At 38.3% G+C, this 18939-nt stretch overlaps 1 protein-coding gene across 2 annotated transcripts in view; it reads left to right on the top strand.

Moving 5' to 3' along the window:
* The first annotated feature begins 4035 nt into the window (after positions 1-4035).
* LOC141335097 (mediator of RNA polymerase II transcription subunit 13-like) overlaps positions 4036-18939 on the top strand; it is a 58739-nt gene continuing 43835 nt past the window's right edge. For both annotated transcript variants that reach the window (XM_073840403.1, XM_073840402.1), the window contains exons 1-2: positions 4036-4690; positions 17759-17993. In XM_073840403.1, the coding sequence (XP_073696504.1) occupies positions 4613-4690; positions 17759-17993 (313 nt within the window). In that variant the 5' untranslated portion in view covers positions 4036-4612. The remainder of the gene's footprint in view (positions 4691-17758; positions 17994-18939) is intronic.

Here is an 18939-nt window from a genome sequence, read left to right as displayed (position 1 = left end):
ATGTCCTTGTCATCCAAGATGTTCATGTCTTTCTTTCTTCAGTCTTAAGGAAATTATGTTTTTTGAGGAAAACATTTCAGGATTTCTCTCCATATAATGGACTTCTATGGTGCCCCCGAGTTTGAACTTTCAAAATGCAGTATCAAAGAGCTCTAAACGAACACAGCCGAGGAAAGAAGGGTCTTATCTAGCAAAATGATGGGTTATTTTCTAAAAAAATAAAATAAAATTACAATTCATATACTTTTTAACCTCAAATGCTCATCTTGTCTAGCTCAGCAAGACGAGCATTTGAGATTAAAAAGTATATAAGTTTTAGTTTTATATAAGGGTCTAGATAAGACCCTTCTTCCTCGGCTGGGATCATTTAGAGCCCTTTGAAGCTGCATTTAAACTGCATTTTGGAAGTTCAAACTCTGGGGCACCATAGAAGTCCATTATATGGAGAGAAATTCTGTAATGTTTTCCTTAAAAAAAAAAAAAACACCATTTCTTTACGACTGAAGAAAGAAAGACATGAACATCTTGGATGACAAGGGGGTGATTATCTGTAAATTTTTGTTCTGAAAATGAACTACTTCTTTTAATGGAGGCTCGAACCTGATGCTCTGCTTGAGCGCCGACTTCAACTCCCTATTGCGGTACTACCTAGATGAAGAATAACAGAAATAGAGGAGGAGATAGGGAGGTGGAGGGATGCTGGAAGAATTGATGCTGGGATGGTACAATGAGTGCTACTTATACAGTATAGGCTTGTAATGATGATTGACACGACTGAATGATTAAGCTCCTCCCGAACTGTGGTATAATTTCACAAAACTAAAATCAGATCATTCTGTTACAACAGATGTCAAAATAATAATTGAGCATGTATGCTGCATGATTAAAATACAGTGGCTTTAATTTAAAATAAAAAAGCAAAGCCTTAATTTGTGTTATTTATTTATACACTATTCACAATGATGAATTTCATCATTAAACCCTCATGTTGTGTTTGGTCATTCTGACCTGGAGAGGATTTTATTTTTCTCAAAATTTGCATTTGACTAATGAATTCACACAGGGTATAACAACTTCACAAGCAAATGTGATCATTTTTGTACTTTTTTTCTATATTATTACACTGGTTTCTGGTTAGTAATGACCAGCCTACAAAATGTTCTTACATTTCTAATTATGCTATATTAACATAAAATCTTTGATTCAACCTTTGTATGTTTTGTATTTCTTTTTGGAGCAGATTGATCGTATATCTCACTGATCTAAACTTCACTCTAAAAAATAAAGGTGTTTCATAGAAAAACATTTTTGTCTAAATAGTTTCATAAAGAACCTTAAACATCTGAAGAACCTTTCTGTTTCACAAAAGGTTCTTTGTGACAAAATAAGGTTCTTCAGCTTTTAAAAAGGTAAGAAAGAGATGGTTCTTTAAAGAACCTTTGACTGAATGGTTCTTTGTGGAACCCAAATTGGTTTCTCTATGGGATTGCTTGAAGAACCTTTTAAAGCACCTTTATTTTTAAGAGTGTTGTGCACCAGTTATTGAGTACATTTTGCCAGAATTACCCACAATCTTCACTCAGAAATCTGAGTGCATAAGCACAGATCAATGAAACCCACGATCAGTAAAACAAATAGTAAATCTGATTAAAAACTCACTGAGTAAAAAGATTGAATCCAAGATTTGGTGGTAATATATAGCATAAAGAGACTTTTTAAAAGGTGATCATTTTTGACCAGGAAGAAAATAAATAAATACAATTATGTCAGCAGTAAATTATTATTAGCTGTAGCTTCATTCAGGTGAAGGCAAGATTGGACTTCATGTTGTGTGAGCAGTGCTGTGTCTTTGTGAAGTGGTTGCGAGAGGTTCTCACATGACCACAGTGCTATAATTTTCCCGGGCTGGATGATCGATGAGCTTGTGTCAGACTGTGTTCATTATAATGCGCGCCATCTATTCTTCTGCCAGACAGCCGCTTTTCCAGGAAATGCCACTGAGGTGTTTGGAGTCCGTCTGAGAGAGAAAAAGTGTGTGTGTGCAATGAATGTTTGGGATTTTCTCTGTTGATTTGTTGCTGCACTAAACTGTTTTGATGGATTATACTATATTGAGGACAAACTTTCTGTGTGTAGATATATTTAGAATGAAACTTGCAAGATTGCAAGCATCTCTAATATCATAAATGCAAAGAGATCTTTTGTGCTTGTGAAGTTTGTATTCAGGCCTCCAGTGTCAAATGCATTATTAAAGTCATAAATGTTATAAAACCGCATTAGACGAAATCATTAGCATGTTATGTCTCCCTCAACTCGGACTCATTCTGTGGCATTAAGTACATGAGTGGACCTTTGAATTACAAGAGAACACCCCGTATATTAGCTCTGAAACTCCCCACAACATGACTGGACTGCTGCTTAGCAAAGACCTTTCCAGACCTGCTGGGCATATTAAACAAGATGAAGAAACTACAAATGAATTCTGCCATGTTCTTGAAGCTGTGAGATCGATATGTGCTGTGCTCAGCTCTAATCTCTCTCTCTCTCTCTCTCTCTCTCTCTCTCTCTCTCTCTCTCTCTCTCTCTTTAGTTTAGTAATAAGAAGAGGCACGATGCCAGAATCCACTTTTCTCTAGCAGAGCAGGTTATCAGATACAGCTGGGCTTTACAATGCATTACGGAAATAACCATAATTTGGCAAATGGGATACGGCCTCTGTTCTTATCACAACATTGATTGCGCCGCTGAAGTTTATAGCATTTGGGTCAGGCCTCGCAGGATTTCAGCGCATTGTTCTGAACAGCCCTTATATAAAATCAGCCACAGAACTGCATGATCCGTTTAGGCATAAGACTATTGTTAGTGCTTTATTAGAAATTTTGTTTAATGTAGTACAGTGTGAACAAACCTACAATACAGCTAAAGTCAAAAGTTCAAAATCTGCAAAATGTTAATTATTTTACTAAAATAAGAGGGATCACACAAATTATTTAGTACTGACCTGAAAAAGATATTTCACATAAAAGATGTTTACATATAGTCCACAAGAGAAAATAATAGTTACAATTATAAAAATGACTCCGTTCAAAAGTTTACATCCTCTTGATTCTTAATATTGTGTTCTCACCTGAATGATCCACAGTTGTGCTTTTTGGTTTAGTGATACTTGTTCATGAGTCCCTTGTTTGTAAACAATAAACAATAACATGCATTTTGTAGGACCCCTCTTATTTTAGTAAAATAATTTTGTAGATTCTGAAAGGGGGATTTAAACTTTTTACCTCAACTGTACCTAAATATTCAACACACAAAATTATGATACGGATTTCAAGAACTGACCAACTAACAATATGTTAGACTCCAGCCAAGATTTTGGTTTGATATACTTATTTGATGTTCCCTGCTATAAAAAAAAAAAAAAAAAAAAAACAGCTGGTCTTAGCTGGTTTAAGCTGGAAGAAGCTGGTTTTAGCTGGCCTCCCAGTCTGGCTTTAGCTGTTTGGCTGGTTTTAGCTGTTTGTTTTTCTTGTGTATACTTTTCAGTTTCATTGTTTGCTGCAAATACATTTGTCCACGTGTGTTTGTGTATTATTGTGATCAACTGATGTAGATCACAGGTTTAATTTATATTGAAGGCCATTATCAAAAATGTAGACAGTCTCTTGATATACTATAACATTATTTTAAACTGTGTGGATAAACGATAATGGTTTGAATATGATCATCCATGTCAGCTGCACATAAAGAAGAAAAACAGCTTTAATTTTAAGTCACAGGGACACCAGCAACTACATTTGCACTCAATTTAAAATGATCACTTTCTATAATGAATTTAGTGTGTCTTAAACAGGTCAAAAAAGATTAAAAAGACAAGTCAAGACGCTGTTGATCAGCATCGCCTCTAGCGGCCGAGCCGCGTCCTTACCGCAGATTCTCCAGCGCTGCTGTAATCCTTGATCACATGACCACACACACACACACGCTTGCACGCGGGCGCGCGCTCAGCGCTACTGTATGAGCCATGCGTGAACAATGCGCGCACAGACTGGAGTCATTTCAACAGCGTTGCGTGTTTGTGTGGATGATTATTGGCGAATGATCTTTACAATGTGTAACTGGCGTCGGTGTTTGTGTGTCGTTGTTTCGTCATGGTCTCTCAGAGAAATGAGGAAGATATGTTGACTGCTCACTTCAGTCTGTGAGGAGGAAATCTGAAGGATTTTAATGCTCTGTTTCACTGTGTGTGTGATTAAAGTGAAAGCTGCGTGTGATCATGTGCGTGTGTGTGACATCTGACCGATTCTTCATTTCACTGTCAACCGGATGATCCGAAACTTGACGAGCGCCAGTCTGTATTCACAGTCGTGTTGTGGAATATATGATTTATGGACGCTGCATCTGTCATGGATTGAAAAACATTCGAGATTGAAGATGATTCGGTTCGGAACGATTACGGATTTTATCCCATGAGAAGCTATAAAGCAGAAGATTGACATACGCACATGTTTATTGCGTTGATTCATCTGGTTGATCTTCCGATGTTCGGCATGGATTCTGCGATTAATTGTGATGTTCGGCTCTGATCGGCTTTAATCGGAATGTTCGGCTCTGGATGATTATGACTACAGCAGCGAACTGGGTGGCGAACGGGGCGAGTTTAGAAGACTGTCATTCCAACCTCTTCTCTCTGGTACAGACGTCTAATCTCATTCATGTCTCGAATGTGTCTCATGTGTGTCTATACTGCATTTATCTTCTCCTAAGGCCATGGGTCAGTGCCCATAGTTCAAAGGTCACGATCTGTCATTCTTTAACAGTGTTACTCCTGCCAAAACTCAAGACTGACAGGTAATCATATACACATACACCTTTAATAATGTAATAACAAAAACAGCATCTTAAAACGAAGAAGGATTATTGTTTGTCCTTTGTATTAAATACTGTAACATTATAGAAATGAATACTTCTTATTTATTCTTTTTAGAAAACTTTAAAATGTAGACTAGTTATAATTAAACACAGTCCTTACAGACCTATTGGATGTTTCATCTTGTGTTAGTTTGCCAGTTTGATTATGAATTACTTTAAATTAGGCAGGATCTTTTATCTGTACGTCACAGAAAGTTAGATATGTTTTGGATGAAAATATGAGTGTTTTCATTGGCTCTTGACTGTAAGTGAAGGGTATGACGGTGATGCTGTGAGTCACAGAGAGTGAAGGCTGTGTGAGTTAGTGTTGTTTTCAGTCAGAAACTCCCTCTTCAGGGAGTGCTGTTCAAGTCAATATTGAAACCAGTGCACACATTCCCACAAACATACAAACACACTTTCACAGAAGACTGACATAAAACAGCGCACTTGGAAACTCTTGCCACCAATAGGAAAACAAGACAGCAATGTCTAAAAAAGTGTTTGAGCTCCAAAAACATGTCCAGCTGCAGAGAGAGAGAGAGAGAGAGAGAGGAGTGTGGGAGCAGAGGAATCTGTTTTCGTTTTAGGAAAGTATTGTGTGTGTGTGTGTGTGTGTGTGTGTGTGTGTGTGTGTGTGTGTGTGTGTGTGCATTTCCTGAGTTTAAGCTTCAGCCCAGTTTCTGCCTTGCTCACTGCAGTCACCACTGAAAGTTTGAGTAAGAGGAACAGACACACCTCCTTCAGCTCATACACACAGACACACACAGCGCTTTAACTCTAATAACATCAGTGAGATCATGACATGACGATACACAATGAACTAGCGCAACCACCAAGTTGTTGCTCTGTTGCAGGACAGCAGATTTTGCGGGACACGTGTCTCTTTATGTGTCTTTGTGTAAATGAATGGTGAGTCACTTTACTAACCTTTCATCATTTACTTTAAGAAAAACCACCGTCAAATACAAACTAATACTAAAAGTAAAACTGAAAGATCAAATTAAAAGTCCGGTTTAACCTAAAGAAATTATGAGTAAATAAATGAAAGTATTCTTTTCTAAAAAAATAAAAAGTCTGAGTCAAATGCAACAAAATGAATACTCATGGCACCTGATGACATATTACATTTACATTTACATTTATTCATTTAGCAGACGCTTTTATCCAAAGCGACTTACAATTGGGAATACAACAAGTGATTCATCCTAAGGAGGCAGATCAACATAGGAAGTGCTCAAAATTACCATATATCTCTGGCATTGTTAGATGAGTGCTGGATAGAAAGGGAAGATCAAAAAAGATTTTTTTATTTTTTTTTATTGAGTCAAATAGTGTCGAAAAAGATGGGTTTTCAGCAGACGCTTGGAAGCTGTTAAGGAGTGTGCATTCCGGATAGGGGTGGGAAGATCATTCCACCAGACAGGAACGTTGAATGAGAATGTTCTGGAAAGTGATTTCATGCCTCTCTGTGGTGGTACAATGAGGCGTCTTTCACTAGAGGATCTCAGACTTCTGGAGGAAGTGTAGATTCGTAGTAGTGAATGGAGGTAGGCAGGAGAAGAGCCGGTAGCTGTCCTATATGCCAGCATCAGTGTCTTGAATTTGATGCGAGCTGTAACCGGTAGCCAGTGCAGTGATATGAAGAGAGGTGTGACATGGGCCTTTTTGGGCTCATTGAAGACCAGTCGTGCTTCCGGCATTCTGAATCATTTGTAGAGGCTTGATTGTACATGCTGGAAGACCAGCTAAAAGAGCATGACCAGGGCCTGGACGAGGAGTTGTGCAGCATGCTCTGTTAGGAAGGGCCTGATCTTTCTGATGTTGTGCAGTGCAAACCTGCAAGATCGAGCAGTTTTAGTTATGTGGTCTTTAAAAGTCAATTGGTCATTAAAGATTACTCCAAGATTTCTGGCTGAAGTCGATGGGGTAATTGTCGTATTAAAGGAACACCTTTTGTCTGGAAATAGGCTCATTCTCCAACTCCCCCCGAGTTAATAAGTTGAGTTTTACCGTTTTGTAATCCATTCAGCCGTTCTCCTGTTCTGGCGATATCACTTTTAGCATAGCTTAGCATAGACCAATAGCATCACGTTCAAAAATGACCAACGAGTTTCGATATTTGTTCCTATTTAAAACTTGACTCTTCTGTAGTAATATCGTGTACTAATACCGGCGGAAAATGTAAAGCTGCGATTTTCTAGGCCAATAAGATTAGGAACTACACTTCCATTTTGGCGTAATAATCAAGGAAGTTTGCTGCCGTAACATGGCCGAAGCAGGCGCAGTAATATCACGCTGCACATGTGCAAATGCAAACCTAGCTGGGAACTAATTTCAGGCGCTGCGTGATATTACTGCGCCTGCTGCGTCCATATTATGGCAGCAAACTTCCTTGACTAGGCCTGAATGGGAGTGTAGTTCCTAATCTTATCGGCCTAGAAAATCGTAGCTTTACATTTTCCGGGACAAATATTGAAACTCGTTGGTCATTTTTGAACGCGATGCTACTGGTCTAATAGGATTCAATGATCTATGCTAAGCTATGCTAAAAGTGATATCGCCAGAACAGGAGAACGGCTGAATGGATTTCAAAACGGTAAAACTCAGCTTATTAACTCTGGGGGAGTTGGAGAATAAGCCTATTTCCAAAAAAAGTGGAGTGTTCCTCTATGGTTTTATGATAATTATTTACAACATTCTGTCCAAAAAAAAACAACGGTTCAAAGTAATGTAAGGTTTGCAAAGGAATCATTCTTCAGAACAGCAGATTTTCATTTTAGGGTGAACTATCTCTTGGCTGGTGTAGCTGTATTTAACCTTCAGCCAGAGTTCACGTTTGATCAGGTCCACACTGGCTCCTTTGCTCCGTTTATACAGTAATCATCAAGGGGAAAAAACAAATCCTCTGTCTGAATGCTGGTTATTATTGGTTATTTTCCTCTCCAACTACAAGATGGATGCACAAATGGATTTTTAAACACCATTTTTTTTATTGTGACATTATAATTTCAGGGAAGGAAAATATAGGCAAAATTGAAATGCAGGATACTGCTTATGATTTGCAGGACACTGGACAAAGCTTGGGACTGTCCCGCACTGTCACCCTATAGAGACCAGACAGATGGAGCTGATGGTGACACCCTGTGAAATCAGTGTCTGGCAGTGGGATACTATTAGACTTTACTGCAGTGTTTGAGGAGTGTCTATAGATGTGTGTTGTGTTCCTTCTGTTTTCTGGTCCAGCAGGTGAAAACAGTCTGATCACTCACAGTGCAGTATCAGCACACTCTCCTCAACAACACACGTGATCTGAGGATCATTCATAACTGGAGCACAAACACAAACTCAACCATCTCAACCAAAGGATTTAGTGCATCACTGTCAACACTGGTACTAGTGAACCATTGACGACTGACTGCACTAATTAAGGGAATGACCTCCTAATGTGAAAAGCAGCTCTGGATTTCATGACTGTTTTAATGGCTGCAGATCATCAGCTTCATTGAGCTTCATCAGTGCTGCGTCTGCAGGCTGATATTCGTGAGCGCTGGTGGTTTGAGTGTGAAATATGTAAACCCTGCAGTGCCAGCTGTGTGCTATTCTTAGCCTCTGGTGTTCCTGCGCGCAGAGACACACCAGGGAATAGCAAAGAAGAATTGGCAGAAACGCAGCCCGTGCTGCTCCCGCCACCGCGCATGCTGGACGTAAAGGATGGCGATGATCCTACGGCCGTCTGCTCCGCTTCAAGGTTATATTGATGTTTCCAGCAGCGCTGCTGAACGTGGCCGTCTGTTACGTCCCGACTGCAATGACTTCATCTAGAGGGACGGCCCGAACTCAGTTAATCACAGCGTCTAGTCTTTATCTAGGTGTCCAAAGCTGAAGCAATTAGGGACGAGGACTTGTTATGAAGATGGGCGTTGAAGAAGAAGAAGCCACTGCGTGAGGCTTTGTGCATTAATTGAAACCGCAAATGCACAAGTGCAACTGTCGTCCTGCGTTCTTATGTTGGATGCGGATTTAAATCAGGTCGTACTTTATGAATCAATGCCACACCCTTTGGCAAGCAAATCAGCGATAGAAGATAAAATGCGATCTGCAGTGCAGGTTGTGACCTGTTCAGGGTGCAGCGCTCCGTTCTTTACTATACATGTTAGCTTTGACTGAGGTGCTTTTTGAGTTTGTTTGTGCCACTAACTAGCAACTTTCTGAACTTTAGGTGAGCTTCCATATATTTTCTCTTATGGGGCTAGGCAAAAAAGCAATATATTGAGTCTATTGAGTCTTATTGTCTATAATGACGATAATCCCTGGACATTTTTGCTCAATATGGATTAAACTAACAGCAGAAATAAAGGCGACAACAGTCAGTCAGTCAGTCAGTGCATGTCGTTTTCACCTGAAACAAAAAAGCGGTGTTCTCTTGTGGTGTTTTCTGCATCTGCTTCTCACTATATGACAACATTACCACATAAATATAATCTTCAGAGCAGTTTGAGAGTCAGTAATCTTTCACCATTTACTCTGAGAAAAGCTACTGTCAAATACACACTGAAACTGAAAGTAAAACTGAAAGATTTTCTTGACAACCGTCAAATTAAAAGTCTGGTTTAACTTGAAGAAATTATGACAAAATATATTACTACTGTATACTAATTTTCAAATAATAATAATAGGGATGTAACAAAATTAAAATCTCACGATACTATAATATTGCAATATTTACATGAAAGACATTAAAAATTGGGAAAAATTTTAATTTTGTACATTTTAAACTTCAATTATTCTATCTAATGCACTTTGAGAGTTCAAAATTAAGAGCTCCAATGCATGTTCTTAACTTAGAAAACTTAAGTCAGAAAAAAGTGAGTTGACTTGTACCTGAACTTTAAAGGGGACTCGGCCATCTTTTTAGTTGTGATATACTGTCTCAGTCTAAATTACATTCAGGTGTTTTAGGAAGTTAAACAATTTAGAATATATTAATAATAATGACAACAACAATGACAATAGCCATATATTGTAAAACAACTGCACTGTAAAATAAATGAAAATTAATATTTAATAGATATATTATTTTAGTTTTCACTATAGTAGGGAAATTACAATGCTTCTTTCCTAATTTCTACACTTGAAAGAGATATTTTGAATTTGGACTACATTTAAACCACTCGCTGTCAGCAATTCATACTACACTTTTAAGCTTTTATTTTGATGGAAATGGCAGTAGAGCTTTTGTTTTGAAGGAAAACTCCAGATTCAATGAAAACAGTTTTGGTATTGTGATATCACGATATTGGTGTAGGTATTTTTTCATTCATTTATACAGTTATGCATGCTGTTAAATAAAAAATGCAGTGTTTTGTTGTAGATTAATTTTTTTTCATTTTATTACAGTCAAAGAATTATTAATTCATTTCATCAGACACAATTTTATAAAAAAAAATTAGTATTGAGCCATGAATAGAATCTCTTTAAGATATTAGGGGAAAATAAAACAGACTCCATGGGGTCGTTAATTAAAAGGTAGCTCTGTGGAGTTTTAATTGTGAACAAACAAATAGTAGCAGTGCTGTAATGATATGCATTCAGCTGTGGATCATTACACTACTGTGACCTGAGAGTCCTGGGACTTTGTTTGGTCTGTTTTCCCACTTGCACCTTTCCTCAACTCAACAAGCCGTCATAAAACAGAAACTGCAATTGTGAGTGCATTCTTGTAGTTCAAGCAGTAGAGTATAGCTTTATCAACGCCAAGGTCAAGTAATGATGTGCAGAGATAAAGAGCTGCCAATTTTGATTTCACAGTACCTGACCAGACTGTCTGCCAAATGAATGTATGATTTTGAGTCTGTTTGAGCAAACAGATAGTTATGAGTAAATAAACAGGTGTACTAGCTGATGATCTGAGCGGGTGATCTTTGATCCCTTCGCCCTTGGGCGAGACACTGACGGCCAGGTTGATCCAGCAAGACGATCCTGCGTGCTGTCGGCTGTGTGGCGACAAATCAAGACTCTGTTCACATTTTACAGTGAAAATATGACTGCGGAGCATGTGAAACCCTGAGCTGGTGTGAATTACATCCCTTTTGTCGTGTGCAGTCAATAGAAAAGCTCCGTGAACGGCTGGCAACAGCATCGCTCTGCTGTAACCCTGGAGACAGAATCCTGAAAATGGAATAAGTTGCTGAAGTCCTACAGATGTTGTATGTTGCCTAGCAACTGTTTTGACTTGCCTCTCTTTCCCGCTCCTGTCTCTCCGTGCCTGTCAGAGTTAATTAAGTCGCACAGGAGACGAGCTGGTAAAGAAGGCTTTGGTTTATTTATCTGCCTGTTAATAATTCAGCGTAAGCAGGGACGGCGGTTTAGGTTGCTCTGCCGTTTTGAAGAGAATCTGCCTCGTGGCCTTTGTTTGCCATTGAAGCTGCTCCACTCAGCTTTGTTCATTGTTCATAACAGCAGTCAGGTACGTTTGCCCAACGCGACGGCCCATGAGAGGTGAGAAGTCGGCGCTCGATGTGGCGCTCTGTGCTCTCGCCTGATTGGCAGGTACATCCGTCACTCCGCCCGCGGGGCGACGCCTGCTCTAATTGGGTCGCTTGGCTTCTCCGCTCTCCAAGGGCCAACGGCTGCGACTGAATGGGTGGAGCTGCTCCTCCTGCTGTTGTATGGCCTGGTAAAGGTGGCAGCAGAATGGAAGCACCTGTTTAGAGATGTGAGGCCCATGGTAGAAGTCTTCATGTGTCCATTTGGATCCGAAAACCTGAGGTCTTCTCGGGTCCTAACATCCAAATCCGACCCGAATCATTTCTTACCCGAACCTGACGTGCATAAATTAATTTTTTAAAGGGGTCATCGCATACCCATTTTTCACAAGTTGATATGATTCTTTAGGGTCTTAATGAGTCTATAACATACTTTGGTTAAAGTTTCCTAATGGTAGTTTGGTAGTTTAAATACTAATGAGCTCTGCTCGCCCCGCCCCTCTCTGGCGCAGGATGATGAACCTGTAATGTTTACTTTAGCCTCATTTAGCTGTGAAACTTTCTATCCAACACATTGCATAAACACATGCATAAAAAACCCTTATACTCACTTATGTTGTGGGTGAAGCTGCATCACAAATGATTCGTACGAACATAGACGCATATGTAGATCTGGATCAGCGCTTTGCTTTCAAAAACGAAAGTAACGTTAATCCTCTGCATCTTCAGCGGCTCAGATGTCCAGAGTAAATGATGACTGCTATGTTCAGTATTACATCCAACAACAGAACACCTCAATCGCTCATTTCGGTGACATTCTTGTCTTCCCCTGCCCCTGAGTCGACACAATGGCGATTAAAGTTTCAGCTCGGTGAGTGCAGGTCTAAAGGAAAGGTGCTCATGTTTATAAAGTAATGATAAATAAATAAATAAATAAATGAAAGTAATGGAGCAGCAGCCAAATCAGTCAGAACACTGGGATTTTTCCTGAATAACTACAGGGCTACACATGTCAATGCTGTTTATGCTCGGCCCACTCAGGTTTGAAAATAGCCTAAATGCCTTTGGGGTGGGGTTGGATTCACTGGGTCTATCTCGGGTCGAGTTTTTCTTAAAAAAAATAAATTTATGCACGTCAGGTTCGGGTAAGAAGTGATTCGGTTCGATTTGGGTCAGGTACGGATGTTAGGACCCGAGAAGACTTCTAGCACATGGGCCGTCCTGTGCAGAGTCCAAAACGGCAAACAGCACAGTGATTGGTTTCATCTAATTCCATTGAGTTAATTGAAGAGGTCGGACTATCAGCTCATTATCAAGCCTACGGTTTTCCTACTGGAGCTGGTGTCTGTGTGAGTTCTGTTATTGATGTCCTTTGTGGAAGGCATAGAGATGCTTTTATTACTGTGATAATTTAAGAGGAGCAATAAAAACGCCTCGGTCGATGCTGTTGAGTCTCCAGTGCAGATCAGAACACGTCTGATGTTTCATGGACACTTCATTTTGTGCAGAGAGACCCTACAGGCCTCTTTTAGTCATGGATCCCCTCTTTCTGATGTCAGATAACAAACACTGAATAAGTACAGAACCCCGTACATGACAGGAAAATAACAATGTAAATTATTTAGGAAACTAATTCAGTTTCAGCTGTAAATCAGCTCTACAGCAGACAAATGGAGTCATTATTTAGATCAGTTCAGTTTTGTTCTTATTTGTGTGTCAGTGCTGTCAAATTGACAATATCACTGAATATTAAGTGTCTTTTGAACTCTTAACTAATCAAGCCAAAGGCAACAGTGGCAAAGAACCCAAACTCTGCCAGGTGACTGTACTTATACCTCTAGGAAACGTTCATCATTAACTTCCTTGGTTTCTGACTGTGAAAAAAATTCATCTGGAGATCTGTGATGTGATCATATGTTGGTTTGTTTCACCAGGGCTCATCCGATCATTAGTGTGTGATTTGATACTCTACAGCAGGTTCTTCAGATCTGGACTGTCCTGATCAAGCCCTTCAGGATCATTAGAAACGTACATGCATGTGTGTCTGATCTGAACTTGGCAGGGTGGTGAACCTTGAGGTCCAGATTGAAGAATCCTGGTCTGCAGTCTTAAATTCTTGTAGAGTTTATGGAAGTGTTTGCATACTTAGACTTAATGCTGACAACAGTGAAACTACTTGAGAAAGAACTGTGAAGAGATTTAATTCTTAGCATAATAAAAGGCAATGGTAGAAAAGGGATGGCAAATTAATGTTTTAAGTGTGAAAATATAGCAAAAATAACAGAAATTCAAAAACAATGGAGTTGTGAAAAGGTCCCTGAAATAATTAGGTCTTAACTTTAAGCTTTCATTTAGTGATGAGTGAGTTTTTGCAAGAAAAACAGCAGGAGAAGCATCAAGAAAGTGTCTCACAGCCGGAAAAATCTAGGAAAAGAGTGACACTTTATCTCACAGAGTAAGGCTGAAGAAGTGACATGCATGGTTGTTTATCCACACCAGAACTACCTACTGTAGCCAAAGCACAGTAAATTCATTTAGCTTTTTCCAAAGCCCCTATTTACAAAATATTGACTATGGGAATCCATACTCTGGTCTCATGAGACCATGTCAATCATTTTGGATCTAACAGCATCCAAAATGTTATGGTGTTGCTAGAGGAGGAGTACAGTATTAAAGCTCTTATATAGGGATGTGAGAGTGCTAAAGCTGTGCTAGAATAACACACTTTGTTGAATTCAATCTAGGGTGTCCTCATTTCTACAATCCTTCATTTAAACAAAATTGGCCAGGTTACTTATTTTACAGATGTTAATGCCATATATTTCTCTGTTTTTATTAAGAACATGTTTAATACATTTCCATTTTGCCATCTTACTATAAATTATATTAGCGATCATTAAGAAAATACATCTTTTGTATTTAATCAAAGTGGGTGTGCTCATTTATGCTGTGCACTGTATTTGATCGGACACCATAATAGTTTTTTTTTTATTATATGTGAATTATCAACCCAGTATTTTCTTAGGCTTATGAATAATTTAGTTTACACTTATAGTATATTTTATGTTTTTATTTGTTTGATTTTCTCTAAATATTTTTGTGAAGCATTTTTTGTCTGTTGTGCAGCACTTTGGTCAGCAGAATTTATGCATTTAAATAAATTTTGCTATATAAATAAAAACCTGACCTTGACCTGACCTTGTAAATTAAACTTTGCTTCCAGGTGAACTGATAAAACCTTTCATTGCATTGTGCAAGTTACACTCAGAAGTTGCATAAAACTAGCCAAACAGGTTTAGATCATCTTACACAGAGAAAGTTTTATGTGTGCAGATTGTATCAGATGCTTCGTGAAGGGACTGTGGAGCATCTGAGATTAATAAATCACACATCATCATCTGAAAATATGAACCCATAAGTCATTTCCTTCCTAGAGAGGTTTTGAGTCAATCCTGTAACACTGCAAGACTTTTGAGTGCCAAAAATAACCTCAGCTACCATTAAATTCCACTACATTACATATACAGTCAGTATACTCATGCTTAATGTGGCCAGTGATAGAGCCTACTAATAAAGGCTGTAAGAGAAAACTTATTTTATTTTGAAGAATGTGAAATTTTATTGAAGATGTCACCATCATAAATACTGTGAAGATCAAACCATTATTTTTAAAGGGCATTTGCCACAGCACAACAAGATTGGATGGAAAGTCCAGGACAAGACAAATTCAGTTGTGAAAGAGTGATATTTTAATTTAATTCTAAGTAAACAGAGGTGAATGTGGTAGTGATGAATGCACACACGTGTGTATTTGCTATGTTTAGAAATTCATGTTCATGTTCTTCAGATGCCAGCTGTGAGATCTGCCGAATCAGGGATAGAACAGCTGATCGTTTCTGCTGCTCATGAAGCTTCTCACTTTCTTCTCCTCATTAAGAGAGCATTCTGTTAGTTCAGTTCCTCTGTGTGCAGATGCATGTGTTTCCAGCCACTTCCAATCAGCTGAAGCTCATCAGGTCTGATGTGGCACGGCAGCAGTTTCACAAGGTTCACTGAAAAAATCAATAAGTAAATTTACTTAATTTTTATTTGGCAAGTTTTTGCACGCACATTATTAAAGTAAAAGTTAAGTATGGAATTAAGTAAAATCTACTTAACAAAGTTAAGTAAAATAAGTTTGATGAGTAATTTCCACTCAATAATTTTAAGTTTACTCTGCAATCCTGAAGTACAATTCACTCAGCCATGGTTTGTAAACTTTACTCAAAACATCATGGCACTGAAAACATGCTCCTTATTGTTTTTAAGGTTATATGTTGACTTAATGTAGTTACTAACCAAATTAACACAGAGACCTACTTGGCACTTGATACACTATGACGGCAACAATCAGTGAATCATTTTTGAGCAAAAAAATGTGCCTTATTAATTATTCATGCCCAAGTGCATGATGGGAACAACGGGATCATGACTTTGATATTTGCTTAAACAATCTTTGTAAAAATAACAAACAATTCAAAGTAAAATATACTTATAAGTTCACATCAGTGTTGTTTTCGTCAACGATGACGATGACGAAATCATTTCGTTGACGCCACTTTTTTTCATGACGATAACGAGACGACGACGAGATAAAAATGGCTCGTTGATGACTAAAACATGACGAGACGTGTGTGAGTTTTCGTTGACGAGACGAGAATAGACGAAAATGTTAGTGGGTGGTCCGTCAGACGTTTAAAATGCATGACATTTCTGCTTATTGTGCATGCCAATTAAAACTTAAAAAGTATCTGACGCTATGGCAAGCCGTTTTAGCATTAAATACTCTTTGCTATACTACTATGGCAAGCCGTTTTAGCATTCCATCCTTGTTTGTCTTTTATGTTCTAAAACATACCTTCATTATTGTAATTATTGGTGAAAATAGTCGATCCGGAAGCTCACATTGTGTTGAACTATAGATCTGCTATTTTCAGAACTTATAAGTGACACTACCCAACAGCAAAATACTTACTGACCTACATTAATTTGTTAAAAGACTACCTTTTTCCCTTTTTTTGACTAAAACTAGACTAAAACCTTTTTGACTTTTCGTCGACTAAAATTGGACTAAAACTATCACATATAGAAGTGACTAAAATTTGACTAAAACTAAGAAGCATTTTAGTCCAAAAGACTAAGACTAAGACTAAATCTAAGATGGTTGTCAAAAACAACACTGGTTCACATTTTAAATTAATTTAATGCAGATATTACATTTGTTTTTCTGTATTATTTACTTCACCACAAAATCCTTTTTATCAGTCTTCTCTCAGATCTGATCCTGACAAACCACACGCTGAAGATGTCCTACACTGATTGACAGGACTCAGAAGTTAACATTTGTCTACAACAATGTTCCTGTTTCATTGAATCTTTATTTATGTTCATGAAATTTTGTCTTTGGCTTCCACAGGTGTAATATCACACTATGCTGCTGAAAAAACAACAACAACAAAAAAAAAAACACAGAATTTGTAATGGTTTTACTGGTTTTAATGGAAATTGTAATGCTGCCTATTGGTCTCTAATTGGTCACCTTCTATTGGTGGCTTATTAAATCCACTAAATCCCAATAGAATATGTCCAAAACACACTAAAGGAAACCATTTTCAAAGTTGATGGTTTGTAATGTTTGTAATGGTATTTATAGTGAAAACTATTAGAATTTCTGTGATGGTTTCTAATGTTTTTTCAGCAGGCCATTACAGCTTATTAATAACACAAAATGCATAATGCACACACCACAAACAAAAACAATGATCAGCAATTGTTCAATATACCAGTTGACAGTGAAAAAAAGGGAGAATATTTTTTTCTGGATTTCTTATATCGATATATTGCATTGACAGTGATATTTTAATGAATGGACACATTATAATGCAGCGTTCATTATCAAAACTGTTTCACTCATGTTCCTCATTAAATACAGCTGTGATGTTTGCAGTGAAAGTTTGTCCCAGTTATGAGACAAAATCAAGATACCACGACTATTAATCATCAGAGATAATGGTCATATAAACAGAAGAATTACACAGAGATAATGCAGCATTTTCAGATAGGGCTGCTCTTTATCATGCGTCATTTACTTATCAGAAGTTGTTCATTACAGTGATATGACATTATGAATGGCACGTGAAATGTGCAGCACAGATCCAGGTGTTAAATGATAATCAGTTGTAGCTAGATGAATCTGGGTTGATTGTTTAATTAGATTAACTATTGTATTAATGATTTACTGGTGTGCATCTACAGTACATGCACCTGTCTCAGTGTGTAGGTGACTGTTCATCGTTTGATGTGTTAATTGTTCTCCTGTGCAGGCAGAGCTGACGGGCATTAAATGGCGCTGCTACAGCGTTGGCGGTCTGGCGTACGGGCCGGTGATTTCCGCTCCGGCGCAGGACGACCCGGTTTTACGAAGCTTCATGCAGTGTGTTCGTGCAAACCTGCTGTGTGTCTGGAGACGCAAGATCAAACCTGATGCCAAAGAGCTCTGGATCTTCTGGTGGGGTGAAGAACCAAACCTGACTGACATCATCCACCGCGAGCTGGAGGGTAAGACTGACTTACTGAGTGATGCTGAACACCTTAGCAACCACACATAATACTTTAACAACCACAAAGCAGCACATTTAACCCACCCAGAACACCTCGCCAGCTGTTTAGTAACACCATGACAAGCAGACGGATTACATTGAAGAACTGGCACACAATACCTTTGACTGTAGTGTTCTTTTAAACAGAGTGCTTGTTATGGAGATAAAATACTCTAAAAGCAAGTATGTTTGTATTCACTTATGTACAGTTCATCTGGAAAGTATTAACAGCGCTTCACTTTTTCCACATTTTGTTATGTTGCAGCCTTATTCCAAAATGGATTAAGTTCATTATTTTCCTCCAAACAATACCCCATAATGACAACGTGAAAGAAGTTTGAAAGCTTTGCAAATGTATTAAAAATAAAATCTAAAAAATTACATGTACATTAGTATTCACAGCTTTTGCTATAACACTTAAAGGGATAGTTCACTCAAAAATGAAAATTTGATGTTTATCTGCTTACCCCCATTGCATCCAATATGTAGGTGACTTTGTTTCCTCAGAAAAACACAAACAAAGAATTTTAATGAAAACCGGTGCAGTCTGCCATCCTTATCATGGACGTTGATGGGCACCAAACCTTTAAAAGTAAACAAAAACATGCACAGACAAATCCAAATTACACCCTGCGGCTCGTGATGATACATTGATGTCTTAAGACACGAAACGATCGGTTTTTGTGAGAAACTGAACAGTATTTATATCATTTTTTACCTTTGATACACAGCCACGTCCATCTGTCATGAGCACGAGTTTGGCATCAGTCACGTCACATGTGCACGCGCTTCTGGCGTAGAATACGCAAACGCCGTAAGCGATCTGTTGCATGAATACGACACTCATTGTTTACACAGAGCACAGAGATTGTGGGTATAGCGGCTATTCAAAATGGTAATTACTT

Source organism: Garra rufa, chromosome 5 (genome assembly GCF_049309525.1).
Source record: "Garra rufa chromosome 5, GarRuf1.0, whole genome shotgun sequence".
Taxonomy (NCBI): Eukaryota; Metazoa; Chordata; class Actinopteri; order Cypriniformes; family Cyprinidae; genus Garra; species Garra rufa.
This window is presented reverse-complemented; position numbering and strand designations above follow the sequence as displayed.